Genomic DNA, 18,789 nt, shown 5'->3' with positions numbered 1-18,789 from the left:
ATCCTTTAATTTTCAGCCATTGATTTTATCATGCTTAGATTAGGATTTGTCAATAGCTCTTTGGGAAGTTGTCATGGTTTGCAGTGCATTATAGCAATACACTCAGCTTTGTCTGTCAGTCAAAGACACACACATTTTGAAAAATGTTAGAATTTAATTTGTTGTCCTAAAATATTCAAAATTATCAGTGACAATTGGAATTATATTTTACATTCTTTGTTTCTTGTAAGTTTAGAAAAGACCTACACATTTATTGTTACTCTCTTGATTCTTACCTTGTGTAGAAGTTAAATCATATGAGCATTAATCTGCCCATTTTATAGATGAGGAAAACTTGTTTTAGAGAGAGTAAATGGCTGAGATCAAGAAACCTTAATGTTACCCTGATTTTATCATTACATGCTGTACATATGTGCTGAATTTTTATACTGTAGCCCATTAAAATGTACAAGCATTATATACCAATCAAAACTTAAAAATTAAAGACAGATCCAGCTCTTTAAAAATGCAGGTGATCATTCCTTTAACTGAAGTATATTGAGGTCATAGAGCATACACCATGATTGGAAACTTTCCCAGTTAGTTTTCCCACTACCCGACCTATAATTATTTTGAAACTTTTTTGTTTAAATCTATACATCTTTTTACCAATCATATTTTTCATAACTATAATATTTGTTGTTAATGCGATTTTCCTTGTAAATGGTAAAAAAAAATATTGATAACATTGTGTTTGCTTCTACAGAACCTACTTTTCCCAAACCAACCCCAGCAGCCCAACAGTAGATGTTCAGTGTCACCAACTGGAGACCTCACCATTACCACCATTCAGCGCTCAGAAGCGGGTTACTACATCTGCCAGGCCTTGACTGTGGCAGGAAGCATTTTAGCAAAAGCTCAACTGGAGGTTACTGATGGTGCGATATTGTTTTTAGATTCGTCTCATAAAAAATATGATTTTTTATTTCAAGATACACATTAGATGTGGGTTTTTTCTACTTGTTAAATGGCTTAGATCAATGTTTATCCTCTAAATTTAAATCTAGGTAAAGTAACACATTTTAACAGTTTTTAATTTACCTGCCAGTATTTCCTTTAATGCCATTAAAGGCAGCCCATTTTAATCTTAAAAACATTGATTTGGAGGAAATTTTAATTTTAAATTTAAAGTAATTTTAAAGAAATGACATCAAAATTATTGTGTTTACAAGTATAATCTGAATACTTTTAGTTAGTCTTATGTTGACATGACTGCTTCTCAAAGATGTTAATAATTTTATATTTTATTGCAGAATAAGAGATATCATCTTTAATATTATCAGTGAAACAGAGAATTAGTTTTTTAGTTATCTAATCACATTATGACATTCCTCTGCCTTTAATTATACATTCACTAAGTTAAATTAATTAAGTACTTTTGGAAGCACTGATGAATGCTAAAATTATTATTTTTTACTTGCATGTATATACTTTGAATCTTAACTGAGACACTTACATTCAGAGTGAAAGTTGAAAATGTTCTGATCTTTCCCCAAGGTTCATCACAATTGACAGTTAGGAAGTTGTAGCTAATTTTTGAGCCTCTGAGCATGAATGTATTCCCTATTCTTCCATGCCTTAAATTAAAACTTTCTATTGCTGTCTTATATTGGTGAGCTTTTTGTGTTTGTTTTCCCTTCGCATTCTGGTTAATGAGATATAAGACTTTTCATCTGTGGTTTCTCTAATTCTCTGCTGGTTAAATTTCAATGTGATTTCATAGAATTTGAATTTACGTGTAGATTAAAAGGTCATTTAAAATTAATAGAAAGGCAGTATTTTTTAATATCTGTCCATGGTATGGCCTGATTCAGCACCATGTCAGTAATGGGAATAAATAAGACAGACAAACACTGGCTGTGAAGACATTGAGTCATTAATGTCTGCACCTGCTAATGCTCTGGAGATTTATGGACTGGAGCTGAAAGAAGAAGTCAGGTTCAAGGGTAACAGTGATAAGAAATCCTTCTTTAAATAGGCAGTGCTTCCTTAAAGCCTCTTTGATGGTTTCTACCTCTTTGTTTATTTAAAAAGAGTGAAAGATAATTATGAATATTTTAAAAGTACTCATATATTCTATCAGTAAAAATTTATAGGTATTTAAATTGGAAAACAAGATATCTGGGTCTAAACCTAAGATTTACTCTAAATTGCTATATTTCAAACATAATGCTTAAAATATCTACTATAATCTAGCTACTTGAAGCATTTTACTTGAGAGAGACCGAGCTTAAATGAATAATTTGCTATGAAAAAGCAGACATATATGTAGAAAACAAAATAAGTGAATTAGAAGAGGTAGTGGTTTCAAATGATAGGGTTCATGAGACAGGTAGATATTGAGAATTATTTTTGATACAATGAATTGAAAACTTATGTTAGTTGATGATATCTCACAGCTAGAATATCTATTCTAGGTCAAAATTAAAAAGGTCACGATGGAGTTTAAATTTTCAGTTGACTGAGATGGCTCTGAACATTTCATTACAACTGTTTCGAACATTAATTCCTACATTGATTTTTACTTAAGCAATCAAAAAGTCAAAGTTATTATGAATAACTATCTCTAAATATGAAATTGTGTCCTTGGCTGATGACTTCATCTTCTAGTCATACTTTAGGTTTTTCAGAATAGTTAGTGATTTAATCATATGTAAGTCATCATTTTCATTTTAGGTGTACTCTTTGATAAGATCTAGGGAAATTTTGAGTCAATTGAAATTGTAAATTGAAAAATATATATCATATTCAGATTATTCCATCTGTACCAATGTTTTTGTTATATCTTTGACATTAAACTCAATTACTGAGCATATATTTAATTTAAACATTCATATAGTATTCACATACTATTGCTAATAGTGATGAAATATGTCATGTCGAGTTACAGTTGTACAGATTATGGATTGAGGTAAGATGTTTCCAAATACTTAAGTTTCAAAATAGACCTCTAAAAGATCTTCTCATAGTTATTCACTTTTTTCCTTTGCCTTTATTTCAAAAAGTTAAAAAAAAAAAAACTTGTAAAGAAAACTCTATGGGTGGAATGAATAGAATCTAAAAGGACTAGGAGCTGAAATGCATTTCTGTCTTATGCTGACTATAAATGTCAAATCATAATCTTACATGCATGGTTTATTAAGGATTTATAATGCATAGTTAGAGAAGACCATGGAGTTGTTCACAGATCACTGGAAACCCTAAATGTTCATTTAAACTTTGACCTTAATGTCATGGAAACCTTGTGGTCATCTTTCACCCATAACATCCTTGAAAGTGAGAATTCCTCTGGCCAGGAGATTTTCAATTCACTTATTGATCGAAGTCATTCAAAAGACAATGAACCACTCATAAAGAAAAAAAAAGGCAGAGGGGAATAATTAGATGACCTTTGGCTACATCTAATGATTTCAGAGATATGACAATAAAAGCAGGTTATAAGAAATTACTGGAATTCTTACGAAGAACTTAATTTGAAGCAAAGATGTAACATTTAAAATTTGATAAATAAGTTAGACTCTGAAGACCTATTTTTCTCGCCATATTAAAAAAATCCATTGATCTAGTTTTGGCTCATAAACGATTTATGTAAAACCATTAGCTTAAATTTCTATTTGCCAAATTATTGCCAGATGTCTCAGAATTATTGTAATATTGGGCTCCCACATTCTCTTAAGCTTCTTCATTTGTTTCTAAAATGAAGAAAGTGATCAAAAAATCAGTGAAATAAGTAGTTCTAATTTTGATGTATGATCAAGTAATGGTTCTATGGTTTATTATAGTTTTTTTATTATCAATATAATAAATTCAGGTTCATTGGGGTCTACAGTGTCTTGACTTGTGGGGACCTATTATCCTAAGTTCTAATTTAAATTAAAATTGATTGGTTGTGTCATGGGTGGTTCGTAGAGGCCTGGTAATTTTAATGATTTCTTCCCCAAATCTGTGAACACTAGTATAAATATGATGCATACAGATGGAGACAGAGTCATGAAAATTGGTGTTTACAAACATGGATAGACAAAGGAATTGAGAACCTCAAGCAAAATTACTTTTCTAATTATTTACCTGGTAATAAAAAATAACTTTTTAGAGAAAAGAAACCATTTTTTTTTTCATCACAGTTGCTAAACAATAATTTAAGTCCACTATTCTTTTTTATTTTCTGGGAGGATTTTTAAATATATATCTTATGTATTGGATGTTATATGTTCATATATGATATATATGATGGGTATTGAATAAATACACAAAGTAAGTTATAAGTAATATGTTTGGCTTTGGGGTTTTCTCCTTACTTCCGATATCAGTACTTTAAGACTATTGAATGCATAGGAGTTAAAATATACTAAATATGTCTTTATTCATCAGTTCTGACAGATAGACCTCCGCCCATAATTTTACAAGGCCCAGTAAACCAAACACTAGCAGTCGATGGTATAGCATTACTAAAATGTAAAGCCACTGGTGATCCTCTTCCAGTCATTAGCTGGTTAAAGGAGGGATTTACTTTTCTGGGTAGAATTTCAAGAGCACCTATACAAGAGAAAGGAACACTGCAAATTAAGAATTTACGGGTAAGCAATATTTGGTTTGCATTTGAGTCCTTGTCTTAACATAAGAACTGTTATAGGGAAATATTTTGTGGTGAACTTAAAATCTTACATCTTAGCATGCCTTCTGTGCATGTTACTTCTTACTGTAAAAATTCTTAGTTGAAATTAGAGCAAGGGTCTTTTCCTTATGTCACTCATAAATTCAAAACAGACCTAGAATCTTTTTACTCTTGTATCACATCTGCTATGTATGTAATTATTGAAACTATAAATCATAGTTTAATGATGTAAGGATAGTAGTATAATATATAAAATCCTTTGAAAAAGTGACAAATGCTTCTGATTTTACTATCACTGATGAAAGGTATATCATAGCAAGATGTAGATAAGTTGGCTTGGTCAAAAAATTGTGTAGAAAAAATAAAGGGATGAGACTGAATGCAAGAAAGGCAGGTTTGGCTAGTTAGAGAAAACCCATAGGTTTTAGGGGATGTTGCTGTGGTTTTTTTCATTTAAACCCCAGGATGAAAACAAATTGTTGGTGATCTTTTAACTGAAATGTATGCAACAGAGAAAGACCATTCCTGGAAATTTAACAATTTGGTACCTCTTCAGGAGCAACTCAAAATAATATGTGTGCTTCTGGATATTTTTTAACTATCTATTACAATGTAACAGTATTGGCAGTAAAACAATTATTAATATCTCATAGCTTATGTGAGTTAGAAGCATGACCATGACTTAATAGGGCCACCTGTTTCAGAGGCATAATCAGAGGTGCCAGTTAGAGGAGATGAGGGCTCATATGAAGATTGACAGGATAGATTTGCTTCCAATCATCATGACTGCTGGTAGACTAGAGTTATTTGGGTCTACTGGATTAACAACCTCAGTTTACTTGCTTTAGTATATTGCTATGTGGACTTTCTCAATATGCCTGTCTCCTTCCTCTATGTCAACAAGCAAGATCATCTCCTACCAAAATAGGCATTGCAATCCTATGTACGAAAGTCACAAACAAGGTATCTTAAAACCTTGAAACCAATGGTTTTCAATATACTCAGGTGGAATATGGAAATTGTAAAATCCAGGTGAATGTCACCATGAGCGATATCTGTTCTCTGCCAGTATATTCAACTCATTCAACCAAGAATAGTTACTCTACCCCTACTTACCCCATGTTGCAAGCATTACACTAAAGCTGGAGGATATATTCATACCACTGGGTTTGAGAGCCAGAATTAAGATACTGGGTATAATATAATGCATGAGGAAAAATGGAATGAAAACAGTTCAGTGGAAGAACAGTTAGTAGAAACTGGTATCTAGGTAGAAATTGAGAATGAAAGACAAAGAAAAAACAAACAAACAAGCAAAACCATATTGCTCAATTTTCACATTCAGAAGCTAAGGAGGAAAGTAAAAAATGTTCTACTATAAATGTTTTCAAATGAAAAGGATTCTTCCTGTATGGTGGGAAATGTTATCTACACTTAAATGTTTATCTGGTTATTTATCACTGTAACTAACACACACACACACACACACACACACACACACACAAACACACACACACACACACACACACACACACACACACACACGCCAAATAGAAGAATGATCCTATTTTTGTAGCAAATACATGCTTACATTTTTAATTGTGTGTGTATGTGTGTATATATTAACACACACACACACACCACACACATATATGATTTTGAGACATAGGCATTAATTATTGCTCTTAAGTAACAAAACTACTGCCAAGTTCACTTAAAGGAAAATAAATTAATACAGACTCTTTTTAATGTGTCTTTTCATTGATTGTAAATTAGTTATTAACTTTCTTTGAACAAAATGGAAGTTATTAAAAAATTAATGCCAGCTCTCCTTGGGTAAACACTATAACCTCTCTCTCTGGGAGCAAGGCAGCCTAGGGCAATGGAGGTTAATGCATTTTCACTGTATTGTTGAATTAAAGGGTATTCTCAGAGTCAAGATTCCTAGGAGTGTTTGAAAGAAGCAATTAAAGGTGCGTGCTTGATGATGTCAAACTCAATAGTCTCTAAGGGGCTTATCTGTAGCCAACTGCACAAGGAGAAAAGTAGGATGGAGTGAGCTAGAATATACACCTCTTAAAGCAGTTGGTGAGATGAATGGATAAGGTTGGAAGAGAAGTGAAGCATTCTTGTCCAGAAAAGTTATTATTTAAAATTAAAACAATAAAAGAGAGTAAAGTGCTGATGATTATGGTGATAAAATAGTGAGATGTATCAATGATATTCAGGCATTTGATAAACACCAAAGTAAGCACATCATTCTTTTTCTGTAAAATGAGTCTCTTTCCAGGAGGATTCAAATGGGCTTTTCAGTGTTTCACTTGCATAATCAAGAAAGGTTTTCTATAGGTCATGTTCTTTTGTGTCTCACTATTTCCTTTTCAGTATGTAAAGCAAGAGAAAAAAATAACATGATGAATACAGTGTTCTCATAGTCCAGCTAATTGGTAACTGAATCTGTATCTTTTGAGACGTAGAATATTCCAGTACTCATTAAAACCTAGCTACCACAGCTATTGTCAGGTTGTATCTCCACACAATGACAAGGAGCTACAGTTAAAAAGCATCACCTACATACTCTTCTTTTAGCATTTGCACAGAATAACAAGTGCTATGTTTTAGTTCAACAGCTATAATAAAATGCAAATTTTTTTACTCTTTCACAGTCCATATTCAAATGAACATCCCATTAAAATCCAACCCTGGCTTATTATATTTAGTTTGTGAGTGATGCTTCTTAAATGCAAAGAATTCTAATGACTATAATGTGAACACAGCCACATTTGAAAGAATGGCTCATTCTACAATGGCTATTCCCATCATCCCTCTGTGTAATAGAAGACAATTGTACAGAGATAATATGGCAAAGAATGACGTGCAAGAGCAATTTGAAACTTAAGTTAAAATACATAATGACATTTGCAATCAATTAAAACAGTGAAATGGCAGTAACATCCATGCACTAATGATATACCTGAGAATCCATTCTGAAAGCTAGAATCATCAATACACTTACATTTTGAACCTGACAGATGCAATATTCTATGAACTCCCACATTTCACCAACAATTAAGTTCATGTTCATCACAGTTTTAATCTATGTCTTCTGCCTTGCTTTATTCTCTTTTTTTCATGAGCCTCTCTTCCCAGTCTCACTTCTCCTGTACTCCTAAACCCAACCTAAGTGAGTGTTGTTTACCATGGAAGCCCACAAGTCTCAACCACAGTGAGGACTTTTGAATTACATCTTTTATTGACCTTGGGGCTTTTTTCAAATTATAATGAGAGAATCTTTTGGCTTAGATTTGTAAAAGAGACCTCTTTTTAAGTGTCCTTGGCTGTTCTTCAACGAGTAATGAAAACATTTTCAGTCCTCAATGAAATGTCAGTTTTTAAAAATGTTTAAATTTTGTTAGATTATTTTTATGATCCCTTTCAACACTAACTCCATAGTCAGTATTTGTTGATTTACGTATGACACAACTTTCTTTTACTGGATTCTGCACTGCTACAATTTACATAGAAGTGAATACTGAACTCCTTAAAAGAAAAAAAAAATTCTTCTTAAAAAATATTTTTCTTCTTTTTTTTTCATGTTTTTAAAAAGAAAGAAAGTATGGCCTCCTATTATCTCATTGCTAATTTATTCCAGAGAAAATAGTTTATTTAAAACAGAAAAAAAAAAAAAAACAGAAAAGACAGCTTTTTATTTCTGATGGTGTGTAGCCTTATGATATTATGAATGAATTCTGTCCTGAGTTGTCTATATTTAACTCAGGCTCCATTATAAAATAGAATTAAGAGATTAGTATTATCAAAAAAGAAAAAAAGACAAATAGAATTTATCCTATACATTTAATTGTAGAAATATAATTTTGCAAACTTTCAAATCAATGCTATGAATAACATTGTATGAATTTATTTTAATATTTCATATATATAAAATTAATGCATTATTTAGATGGGCAAATGGTATCTTTAAAAAAATCAAATATTACCTGGTTGATATTGAGTAATTATTCTGCACACTGATTACAGTTGAATTCTCTCCTTCCATGCATGCTAGATTTCTGACACTGGCACTTACACTTGTGTGGCTACAAGTTCAAGTGGGGAGACTTCCTGGAGTGCAGTACTGGATCTGACAGGTGAGCTCTTTGTGAACCATCTTAGCAGCAGAAATCTTGAGCCTCATAATGATGGTTTCTTATTAAATAACAAGGTAGTGGACGATCAAAGTTTTAATTGATTGAATGTAAATCTAAGTCTGTACATTCAGTACCACTTTTTAAGCCCTCTACCAGTTCACACTCAGCATTACATTTGTGAAATTTAGTACATTGGTTCTTGAAAACTTTGTTATTTTACATCCTCTTAAGTGCAGGCAATTCTAGTGATCATGTGTGAAAGTAGAGTTTGCATTTACTAATGTGTATGGAAAGCAGATATTCACTTACATAGATGCTACTGATTAATGAAGATGAATTGTTCACCATCTAAGCCAACTTCTTTAGTAGACTGTTTTTTTCTTGTAAGCATCAATGTCAACATGACTGATCAGGAACAAAGTTTATTCTGTCTGTCTTCTATAGAATCTGGAGCAACAATCAGTAAAAATTATGATTTAAATGACCTGCCAGGACCACCATCAAAACCACAGGTCACTGATGTTACTAAGAATAGTGTTACCTTGTCCTGGCAACCAGGTACCCCTGGAACTCTTCCAGCAAGTGCATATATCATTGAAGCTTTCAGGTATGGCATGATTTCTTTTTTCTTAGTTGTGTTTTTAATTTAGCTCTTAAGTACTAAAGCCTCACCTGAGCTATCTGGCTGTGTTATGATAAGAATGGGTTCAATGGATGCATTTGAAGAATTTATCTTTTATATCAGTATTTATTCAAGAACAGACTTTATGTTTTAATTTATAACTTAATTGTAGAATTAAATATGCATCATCTATGTCTATATCTATAGAAATGTAGTCATGACACAATCACTTAGCTCATTTATTTTTCCTGACAAGTGTATGTATTTAAAATGAGAATTTGGGCATTAGAACTGGGAAGACAATACTTTAATTAGGGACAGACACATTTTTATGTTATGCAATATTTATTGAAGCATGAGACTTTGGAATATTTATGCCTAATAATTAGGATAGAACTTAATTCCAATGTTTTTATGCTATATATTTGAATAAATCTATTAAATATGTCTGCAAGAAAATGTAAATCTAAATCGAGAAACTGATTCCATGTGGTTTTAGTGCAGAAAGGAAAAGATGTTTTCATGTAGTTTTTGAAATCCTATCAACTTACAGCTATGAATGATAAATTAGCAAATATTATTATAAAATTACTTTATGGGAATTTAATGACATACTGATGCAAATGGGAAAATATACTTAATTTATTTTCATGTTTAATTTCACATCGTAACATCATACATTTTGAAGGATAGCCTTTGTCCTTTGTCAATAATGGGACAAATGATCACTTTCATTTTGAGCTTTTAGAATCCATATTTAAGATAATAAAAGGTACATAGTTTTCAAATTTCAAAATACTATTTTTCTACAGTTTGATAGTTTGATGCTTAAAGACATCTAAAATGAAACCTCCCTAATACCATTTTCTCTTCATTGTAAGCAAAAGTAGCATTTGACTATAGACAAAGTATTTTAAAATGTCATCCATCTGGCTCTAAAAGGTCTGTCTACACACACACACACACACACACACACACACACACACACACATTCAGAGATATTTCACCAGTCTGAGATGCCAAATCACAATTCTGTGTAATGTACAATTTTTTTAAAAAATGTAACCAAGGGAAAATATTCATTATATGCTTTCTTTCTTCTTTTACAGATATGTAGTTTTAGAAGGCTCTATTTTAATATTGCATGTGGAATTGATGCAAAAGAAAACACACCTTGTAACAGGAAAATATATTGGCATAATTTACTCTATAGTCCACTTATTCTTTCTGCAGGTTAATTCTTTTCAAGGTGTATATATATATATATATATATATATATATATATATATATATATATATATATATATCTCATACTTATTGTATAAACTTGATATTGTGATCTTGACCTCTGTTCCATTTACAGGTATTCATTTAGTGGGCTGCTGTGCATTAGCAAAGGGCTGTCACATCTCCTGGGCTGAGTTTAATTTTGTTGTGCATGGCACTTCCGTTAGGTGGGCTCGGCTTTGTTGTTGAATAAACTGAATTCATCCAAATGTTTCATTTATTGGACTGAACACTTCAAGTGTTCTGTGTGTGTGTGTGTGTTTAATTTTCAGCCATTAACCTTTGTCATTGCTACCCAACTCCATTTCCAATAACTGTATGACTGTTCTTTAAGTGAAATTTCTGTTCACATTTCAGGCAATCAGTGAGCAATAGCTGGCAGACAGTGGCAAACCATGTAAAGACCACCCTTTATACTGTGAGAGAATTGCGACCCAATACAATCTACTTGTTCATGGTCAGAGCGATCAACCCTCAAGGTCTCAGTGACCCAAGCCCTATGTCAGACCCTGTGCACACTCAAGGTAATTTCAATAGCTGTAAACATGACTGGTTCTAGAGAGAAGCATCAGACTGACATTTGAGAACAAAGAGATTGCATGAGGAAAAGTACATGTATGTACACTGCTTTGTAAAATGATTTACTGGACTTTAGCTAGTGAAGAAGAAAGAAGTCAGCAGTTCAACTTGCTAAAATGTTTCCTTTCTCTGGAGCTGTTAGGATCTTTGCAGTGAAAAATTAAATCGGATACATTTACATGTTAAAAGTAAATCCACTAAGCTAGGACTTTAGTATATTTACAAGAGGGAAAAAAAGATAAAATAAATAAAAATAAAATTTCTCCTTCTTTGGAAGAAATTATACACTAGCCAAAAAAAGTGATATTTTAATGGATAGATGCTCAGATAAGGGTATCCAAATTACTTCAGAAATTCTATTTTTATAGTACAGTGACTGTCCTGAGAATGCAGCATCTGGATCCTCTGAGATAGTTCGAAACACAGATTTTCAGGCTCCAAGTCAAAAACACTGGGGTCAGCCAGTGTGTATCTTAATATACCCTCCAGGGGATGCTGGTGCTAAAGTTTAATGACCACAGTTATGATGTATTTTATTCAATCCAATGTTTCAAAAAGTGATTTAGTACAGAAAACAGTAAATCAAGTTTTCTTTCTGAGGCTTGTCATTCTTTTGACTAGTATAAAAACTCCTAGAATATCAAAATGTGATTTCAAAATGGAGATGTCCTCATCTCATCTTTTGTAACCTGACTCTTCCAACTAAAAAGTCACTGGAATCTCAGATGGAATGCAGGATGCTAGATTACAGTTTCCTTTTCTACTAGTAGGTAAAGGGAATTAATACAATAGAAGTAGTGCCTTTATTATTTGCTGCAAACAGCTCCCCACAGAGTTATAAGAAAGGGTTAATTATTTCTTATTTGTAAAAGGCTTTGAACAAGATATAATTCAAAGTAGTATTTTGTGCTATGAAAAGCACTATACAGCCATAAAATATTATTATAATTACCATGTAGTTCAGTGATAGTAACTAGCATGCCATTATAACAGAGAAGGTGCCTTAAAGGAATCAAGTGAGATAAAGTCACCACGTGACTAATGTTGCTGACATGATGACAGTCAAGAGAGGAGGGAATGCCACTCTGCTATTGTTCTCTAAGCAGTAATGTGATTAATTTTCCTTGATGATAAAGGGCCTGTATGTAAAAAACCTGTCTCAGGAAAAATAAAAAGCACAACAAAGAATCTGAACACCTGTAACTAGTTATATTTTATCTTACCTAGATCCAATTGCTTTATAGGGTGTCTGAATTTAATGAGTAAATTAAATTATTGGATGCAAAATGGAAAAGATGTATAATTTTAATTCAGGAAATCCTAGTACCTAGATCATTTACACCTGTGTGGATTGCAATAGTTTTTTTTTGTGTGTGTACAACTGCAGTGTGAGGTAAGGAGATAACAGAATGTGGACGACTTGCATGTGATTGAGTCTGGCAGATTGTCCAGATCATTCAATAACTATGCCAGTCACTAAATCTTGACTCATAAAATAACTCTCAGTGAAAAGATCAAGAAAGATTAATGAAAAGTTGTTTTTGATCTGACCTGTTTCAGTTGAGAGACTATCCAGAGCAAAAGACTTATGTTCTTTTAACATATATTTAATAGGAAAACTCATGTTGTGGGTCTGAATGTCAGGATCATTTTTGATACCTCACTTTCAGTAGCTTTGCATTTTGCAACCGCTAACTTTCAAAGAGCTCTTATTTTACAAAGATTTTAAATATCACAGAACACAGAAATTGTTTATTTCATTAAGGCTACTAAATGCTTACACCATCAACATCACAGTTGAGTGTATTTATGTAGGCAAAGATTAACATTGTTCATATAAAGGGACTCCCCCCTCCCTCAATTTCAATAAGAGTGTACTTTGCAGTTTTGTTAAGGATGAAACAAAGAAGGAAAATGAGGGGGAAAAATCACCCAAGTATAGTTTCCAAGTATTCATGTGGCAATTTAAATTAGTGCACTCAATTTAAATTATAGCTAAGATATACACTTAAAAGATATTTCTGCAAAAATGTGGTGTGGTGGCCTGAGAAAACAGGAGAAAAAAAGATGAAGAAAATAAATCATTTTAAATTGGACCTTCTTCCTTAAATAAAGTAGTTTGAATTCAACTAAACTTTGAAGTGTACCAGTTAAAGACAACTTGAAGAGTGTGAAATTCAGTGTTTGATATCAATTAAATGTCTATAAGGTACCATTTTGTCTTAATGGACACAGAATATATACCATTGTATAGGGCCGTAAATAGGTGGATGGTGAATAAGGAGACAACAATGTACAGTTACGCATGTCTTATTCAAAATGTCACCATTCTTTCTTTTCCTCCTTTCTTAATCACCAAAAGCAGCTGCATTTCCTCTTTTCAGATATTGGAGTTCTGGCCAAAATTTATTATTTTGGAATATTTTGTCAGTATTCTAAATTTTTCAGTGACTGTGAATTTGAGGAGCTCTGTCCCCTCTCTCCCCTACTCTAGTTACCTTTAATGACATAGTTCCTTGTCCCAGTCTCCCAAATTTTCCTTTCCATACTCCCAGACTTAAATAGTTCAAGGGGTAGAAAAACACAACCTGAAACAAGGGATTCAACAAATTTCTAACCTTCCGTGTTGAGACATGTATTAATTGACCACTGGGGAAAATTCTTCAATGCTCTAAAATCTACATAAAGCCAATCCTTCTAGAAAAGTCTCCGAGTATGTACTTCATTCTTTCTAAAGGATCATTCTAGTGATCTTCCACAATATTGTGTCTGTGTTTGAATGGAGATGAGGGACTTTAAATGGTCTTTCATTAAACCATTGTAATGAAGATTAATATCCTTCAACTTATGTCCTACCTTGTGAAGTACACACACACACAAAACACACACACACACACACAACACACACACACACACACACACATGCTTAAATGCTCTTTGTCATGAAAGGTTTGTAATTTTCCCCCTATAATTAGTTCTAGAAGGATAATTTGACTTGTATTAGGTGAATTGGAATTTTATTATGAATTTCTGAAAATCAGGAGTTTTTATTTCCTCTAACTGCAGATATCAGCCCACCAGCACAAGGAATGGACCACAGACAAGTACAGAAGGAACTAGGAGACGTCCTTGTTCGCCTTCACACTCCAGTTGTACTGACTCCCACTACTGTTCAGGTCACATGGACAGTAAGTTGTTGAAAACTATATGAGGCTTTATGGACAGCTTTATATATAGTGAAAAAGCCTATATGAAATGTTTTGTAATACTTTAAGGAAACCAGAAATAATAGGAAAATGCAAATAACCAAACTCAAAACAAATAATTAAAATGCTCACCTTTTAATATCCAAGTAAAATCCACAAAAATATTGAATGAATAAATGTGTAAGTGGAGAAGTAGAATAAAAATATATTATAATATAAACATGACCTTTTCTATCTTCTAAATTTTTAACAGTTTTATTAAAAAGGTATAAGTAACACATCAAAGTGCACAACTAAATATTTTTAGTATATTTATAGAGGTTTGAAATTATCATCAAAATCTAATTTTAGAACACATTTTGAAATGAAACTTTGTGCCCACTATAGGCATTCTCTGTACTATATATCTTAGCCCTGTGCAACTAGGAATTTTCTCTCTATATTTAGATATGCCTATTCTAGACTTTCTTGGGTATGGATTCATATAATATATGTCTTTATTGTGTGGCTTCTTTAATTCACCATGATGTATTTAATGTTCATCCATTGTGAAGTATGTGTCAGTACTTTGTTCCTTAAAATGTACTATTCTATTGTGGGATTTCATTCCCTTCTTTACCAGGATAGTGATTCCAAATAATACTACATTGTATATCATATTTTCTTTATCCATTTATCTAGTGATGGGCCTTTGGGTTGTTTGGAATTTTGGCTATTATAAATAATGGCACCTCGAACATTTGTATGCAAATCTTGGTGTGGACATTCATTTAATTGTTCTTGGTATACATCTAAGAATTTTTGAATAATACGGAAACTCCCCCACTTAATTTTTTGATGAAGTAGCAAAATGTCTTCAAAATGATGATATCATTGTGTATTTGAAACAGCAATGTTTTAACATTCCAATTTCCTCCAAATCTATTCCAACTTTTCTTTCATCCTTGTTAACACTTATTATTCTTTCTCTTTTTTGGTTATGGCTGTTCTAGTGGGTGTATAGTAGTTTATCACTGTGATTTTGACTTGCATTTCTTTCTAGACTAATGATGTTCTTCTTTTCATGTGCTTGTTGGCATTTGTATACCTATTTAGAGAAATGTCTATTCAAATTCTTTGTAAATTTCTAGTTGAATTGTTTGTCTTCTTCTTAAAGATTTATTCCAGATATGTCACTTATCTTATACATGACTTGCAAATATTTCCAGCCTGTGAGTTGTTTTTTACATTCTTTAGGGTGTCATTTGAAACACAAAAGATTTTAATTTTGATGAAGTTATCTTCTGAATTTAAATAAACCATCTTTATAGTCTTTTAGTGAATGTGATACAACAGCACAAAACATTTACACAATTTTAATCATTTGGCATGTGTGGTCAAAAAATTAGTGAGATTTAGGTAATAATTTGATATTTTAATGAATGTTAAGAAAGTTCAAGTGTCATGCGTTATTATATGTGTCAGAATACACACTTATTTCAAATGGCAAATGTTTTTATCAGATGGCAACTGCTGCAGTGAAATCAACAAATAGGATGAAAATAGAAATATCAATTGTATTTGAGAATATTGCTACTGTGTGTGCTTATTGTATGTGTGCGACTGTGTTTTGAGAGGAGTCAGATCCTATTCTCTGTGCCTACTATAGTTAGCACCAACTTCTCATTTATGTCCAAATCCCTCTCTATTATAAATCCAAAAAAATCCATTAAAATATACATATTGGAATGACAGAAAAGTACGGCTATTTGGAACACTCTGAGGATGTGACAGAATTTGTTAAAGTAATGAACATTTGAGGGCATGGTTAAGAGTTTTCACTTTAATTACAATATTGTTTATTTAGACAGTACTTGTGTTTCTATTGCTGTTGTTTGATATTATGTAAGTAGAAGGAAGACAAAAAGTTTAAATAATGTGTTTACTGCTCTTAGAATCTAAGTTACTTCAGAGAAAGAACTCTATCACTATTCCTACCAACTCCCTTAAGAGAGGAGAATGCAAAACTAGTTATTTTTGGTCAGTTGTGAGTAGTTATGTTTGGAATATAAGACACAATAAAGAGAAACATACTGATGTCTTCCTCATGATAATTCCATTGAACAAATCCAGTTCAACAAGCATTTTTTTTGTGAATGAATTATGTTCTAGATGGAGAATAGCACCACAGAAGATGTGATTCTAGTTGCTGATACACATGAATGATTGCAATAAGGATATTTATGCACACATTTAAATGAAAAGGAAGTGATTAATTCTATCATAGGCACCAAAAAAGACATTGTTATTCTTTCCCATCCATACTGAGAAATATGGAGGCATTATTGTGTAACAAAAGTAAAAAATGAAAATAACAGTTAAGAATGTTTAGTCCATGCTCCTCCTCCCAACCCCACTATGAATCAGCCTCCTTATTCAGAGAAAACATTCAGCATTTGTTTTTGGGGGATTGGGTAACTTCACTTAGCATTATATTCTCCAACTTCATCCATTTACCTGCAAATGCCATGATTTTAATTCCCTTTTATTGCTCAGTAATATTCCAGTGTGTGTGTGTGTGTGTGTGAGTGTGTGACATTTTCTTTATCCATTCATCTATTGAAGGCCATCTAGGATTCCAAGTTCAGCTATTGTGAATTGTGCTGCTATAAACATTGATGTGGCTGTGTCCCTTTGGTTCCATGGGAGGATTAGAGGAACTCTAGATAGGAAAAAGGAGTGGCAGGGAAGGGAGGGGGCATGGGGATACAAAAGATGGTGGAATGAGGTAGACATCATTACCCTAGGTGCAGGTATGAAGACACGAATGGTGTGAATGTACTTTGTATACAACCAGAGAGATGAAAAACTATGCTCTACATGTGTAATATCCACTGCAATGCATTCTACTGTCATATGTAGCAAATTAGAATAAAAAAAATAAAATGTTTAGTCCAATTATATACTCCATAAAAGAAAAACAATGCAGACAGGTTGAATAGTATCCCTAATCTCCCCTGTTTATTTATAAGTAAAGATAAGACTAGAAGTCCCTGGATTTGCAGATTTTTAACTTTTTTTTAAGGTGTGTAATTTTGGGGATTGAACCCAGAACCCCGAGCATGCTATATAAGCACTCTACTACTGACCTACACTCCAGCCCCAAATTACCTGACTTTACATATGCATTCTTATTTCTTTTTTTTACTATAAAGAGAAGCTATATATAAATATTTAATAGAAAAGAATGACTTTTAGTAATGAAATTTTGATATATGATCCTGGGTAACACATTTTGTTTCTTCTTAAATGAAACCTCATTATTGTTCAAATTTTCTAACTTATTCGTACAAAATTGGATTATATTTTAATAAAAATATGACTAAGTTTATAGTGACTGTTTCGTATTGTAGCACTCCTAATTCCATTTTGATATAATTTTGTATTGGCCTATTTTATGTTCTGCACATAACACTTTCTATTATTCCAATCCCATGGAAGTAATGTAATTCTCCAATAATTCCAGTGGTACAAACTGCCATGATTCTATCTTTCAGTAGTTTTGACTGGATACAAAACCACCCAAGCCAGGAAACCATGTGTTTTTCATAGCAGATTTTCCACCATTCTTAATGGAAAACATGTCCTCTGTAAATTTTGAGGGGGGTTCTTTTTCATTGATTTTTTAAAAATAAATGAAAGCAGAATGCATTACAATTCTTATTACATGTATACAGCATAATTTTCCATATCTCTGTTTGTATATAGAGTATATTCACCACAATCCGTGTCTCCATACATGTACTTTGGATAATGATGCCTATCACATTTCACCATCTTTGCTAATTCCCCTACCACCTCCCTTTCCCTCCCACCCCTCTGCCCTAACTAGAATTTATCTATTCCTCCCATGCTTCTTTACCCTACCCCACTATGAGTTAGCCTCCTTTCTTTTTCCTTTTTTCTTATTGGTTGTTCAAAACATTACAAAGCTCTTGACATCTCATATTTCATACGTTAGATTCAAGTGGGTTATGAACTCCCATTTTTACCCCAAATACAGATTGCAGAATCACATCGGTTACACATCCACATTTTTACATAATGCCCTATTAGTGATTGTTGTATTCTGCTACCTTTCCTATCCTCTACTATCCCCCCTCCCCTCCCCTCCCATCTTCTCTCTCTACCCCATCTACTATAATTCATTTCTCTCCTTGTTTTTTTTCCCCATTCCCCTCACAACCTCTTATATGTAATTTTGTATAACAATGAGGGTCTCCTTCAATTTCCATGTAATTTGCCTTTTCTCTC

General features: G+C 32.6%; 1 protein-coding gene across 1 annotated transcript in view; it reads left to right on the top strand.

Annotated features, from left to right (window-relative positions):
• Positions 1 to 18,789, top strand: part of LOC143386198 (roundabout homolog 2-like) — a 144,572-nt gene that overhangs the window by 42,472 nt on the left and 83,311 nt on the right. Inside the window, 6 exon segments of the mRNA XM_076841450.1 lie at positions 746 to 917; positions 4,411 to 4,616; positions 8,721 to 8,802; positions 9,247 to 9,409; positions 11,069 to 11,235; positions 14,357 to 14,478. Of these exon segments, the coding sequence (XP_076697565.1) occupies positions 746 to 917; positions 4,411 to 4,616; positions 8,721 to 8,802; positions 9,247 to 9,409; positions 11,069 to 11,235; positions 14,357 to 14,478 (912 nt within the window).

This window comes from Callospermophilus lateralis, unplaced genomic scaffold (genome assembly GCF_048772815.1).
Source record: "Callospermophilus lateralis isolate mCalLat2 unplaced genomic scaffold, mCalLat2.hap1 Scaffold_831, whole genome shotgun sequence".
In the NCBI taxonomy this organism is placed as follows: domain Eukaryota; kingdom Metazoa; phylum Chordata; class Mammalia; order Rodentia; family Sciuridae; genus Callospermophilus; species Callospermophilus lateralis.
This window is presented reverse-complemented; position numbering and strand designations above follow the sequence as displayed.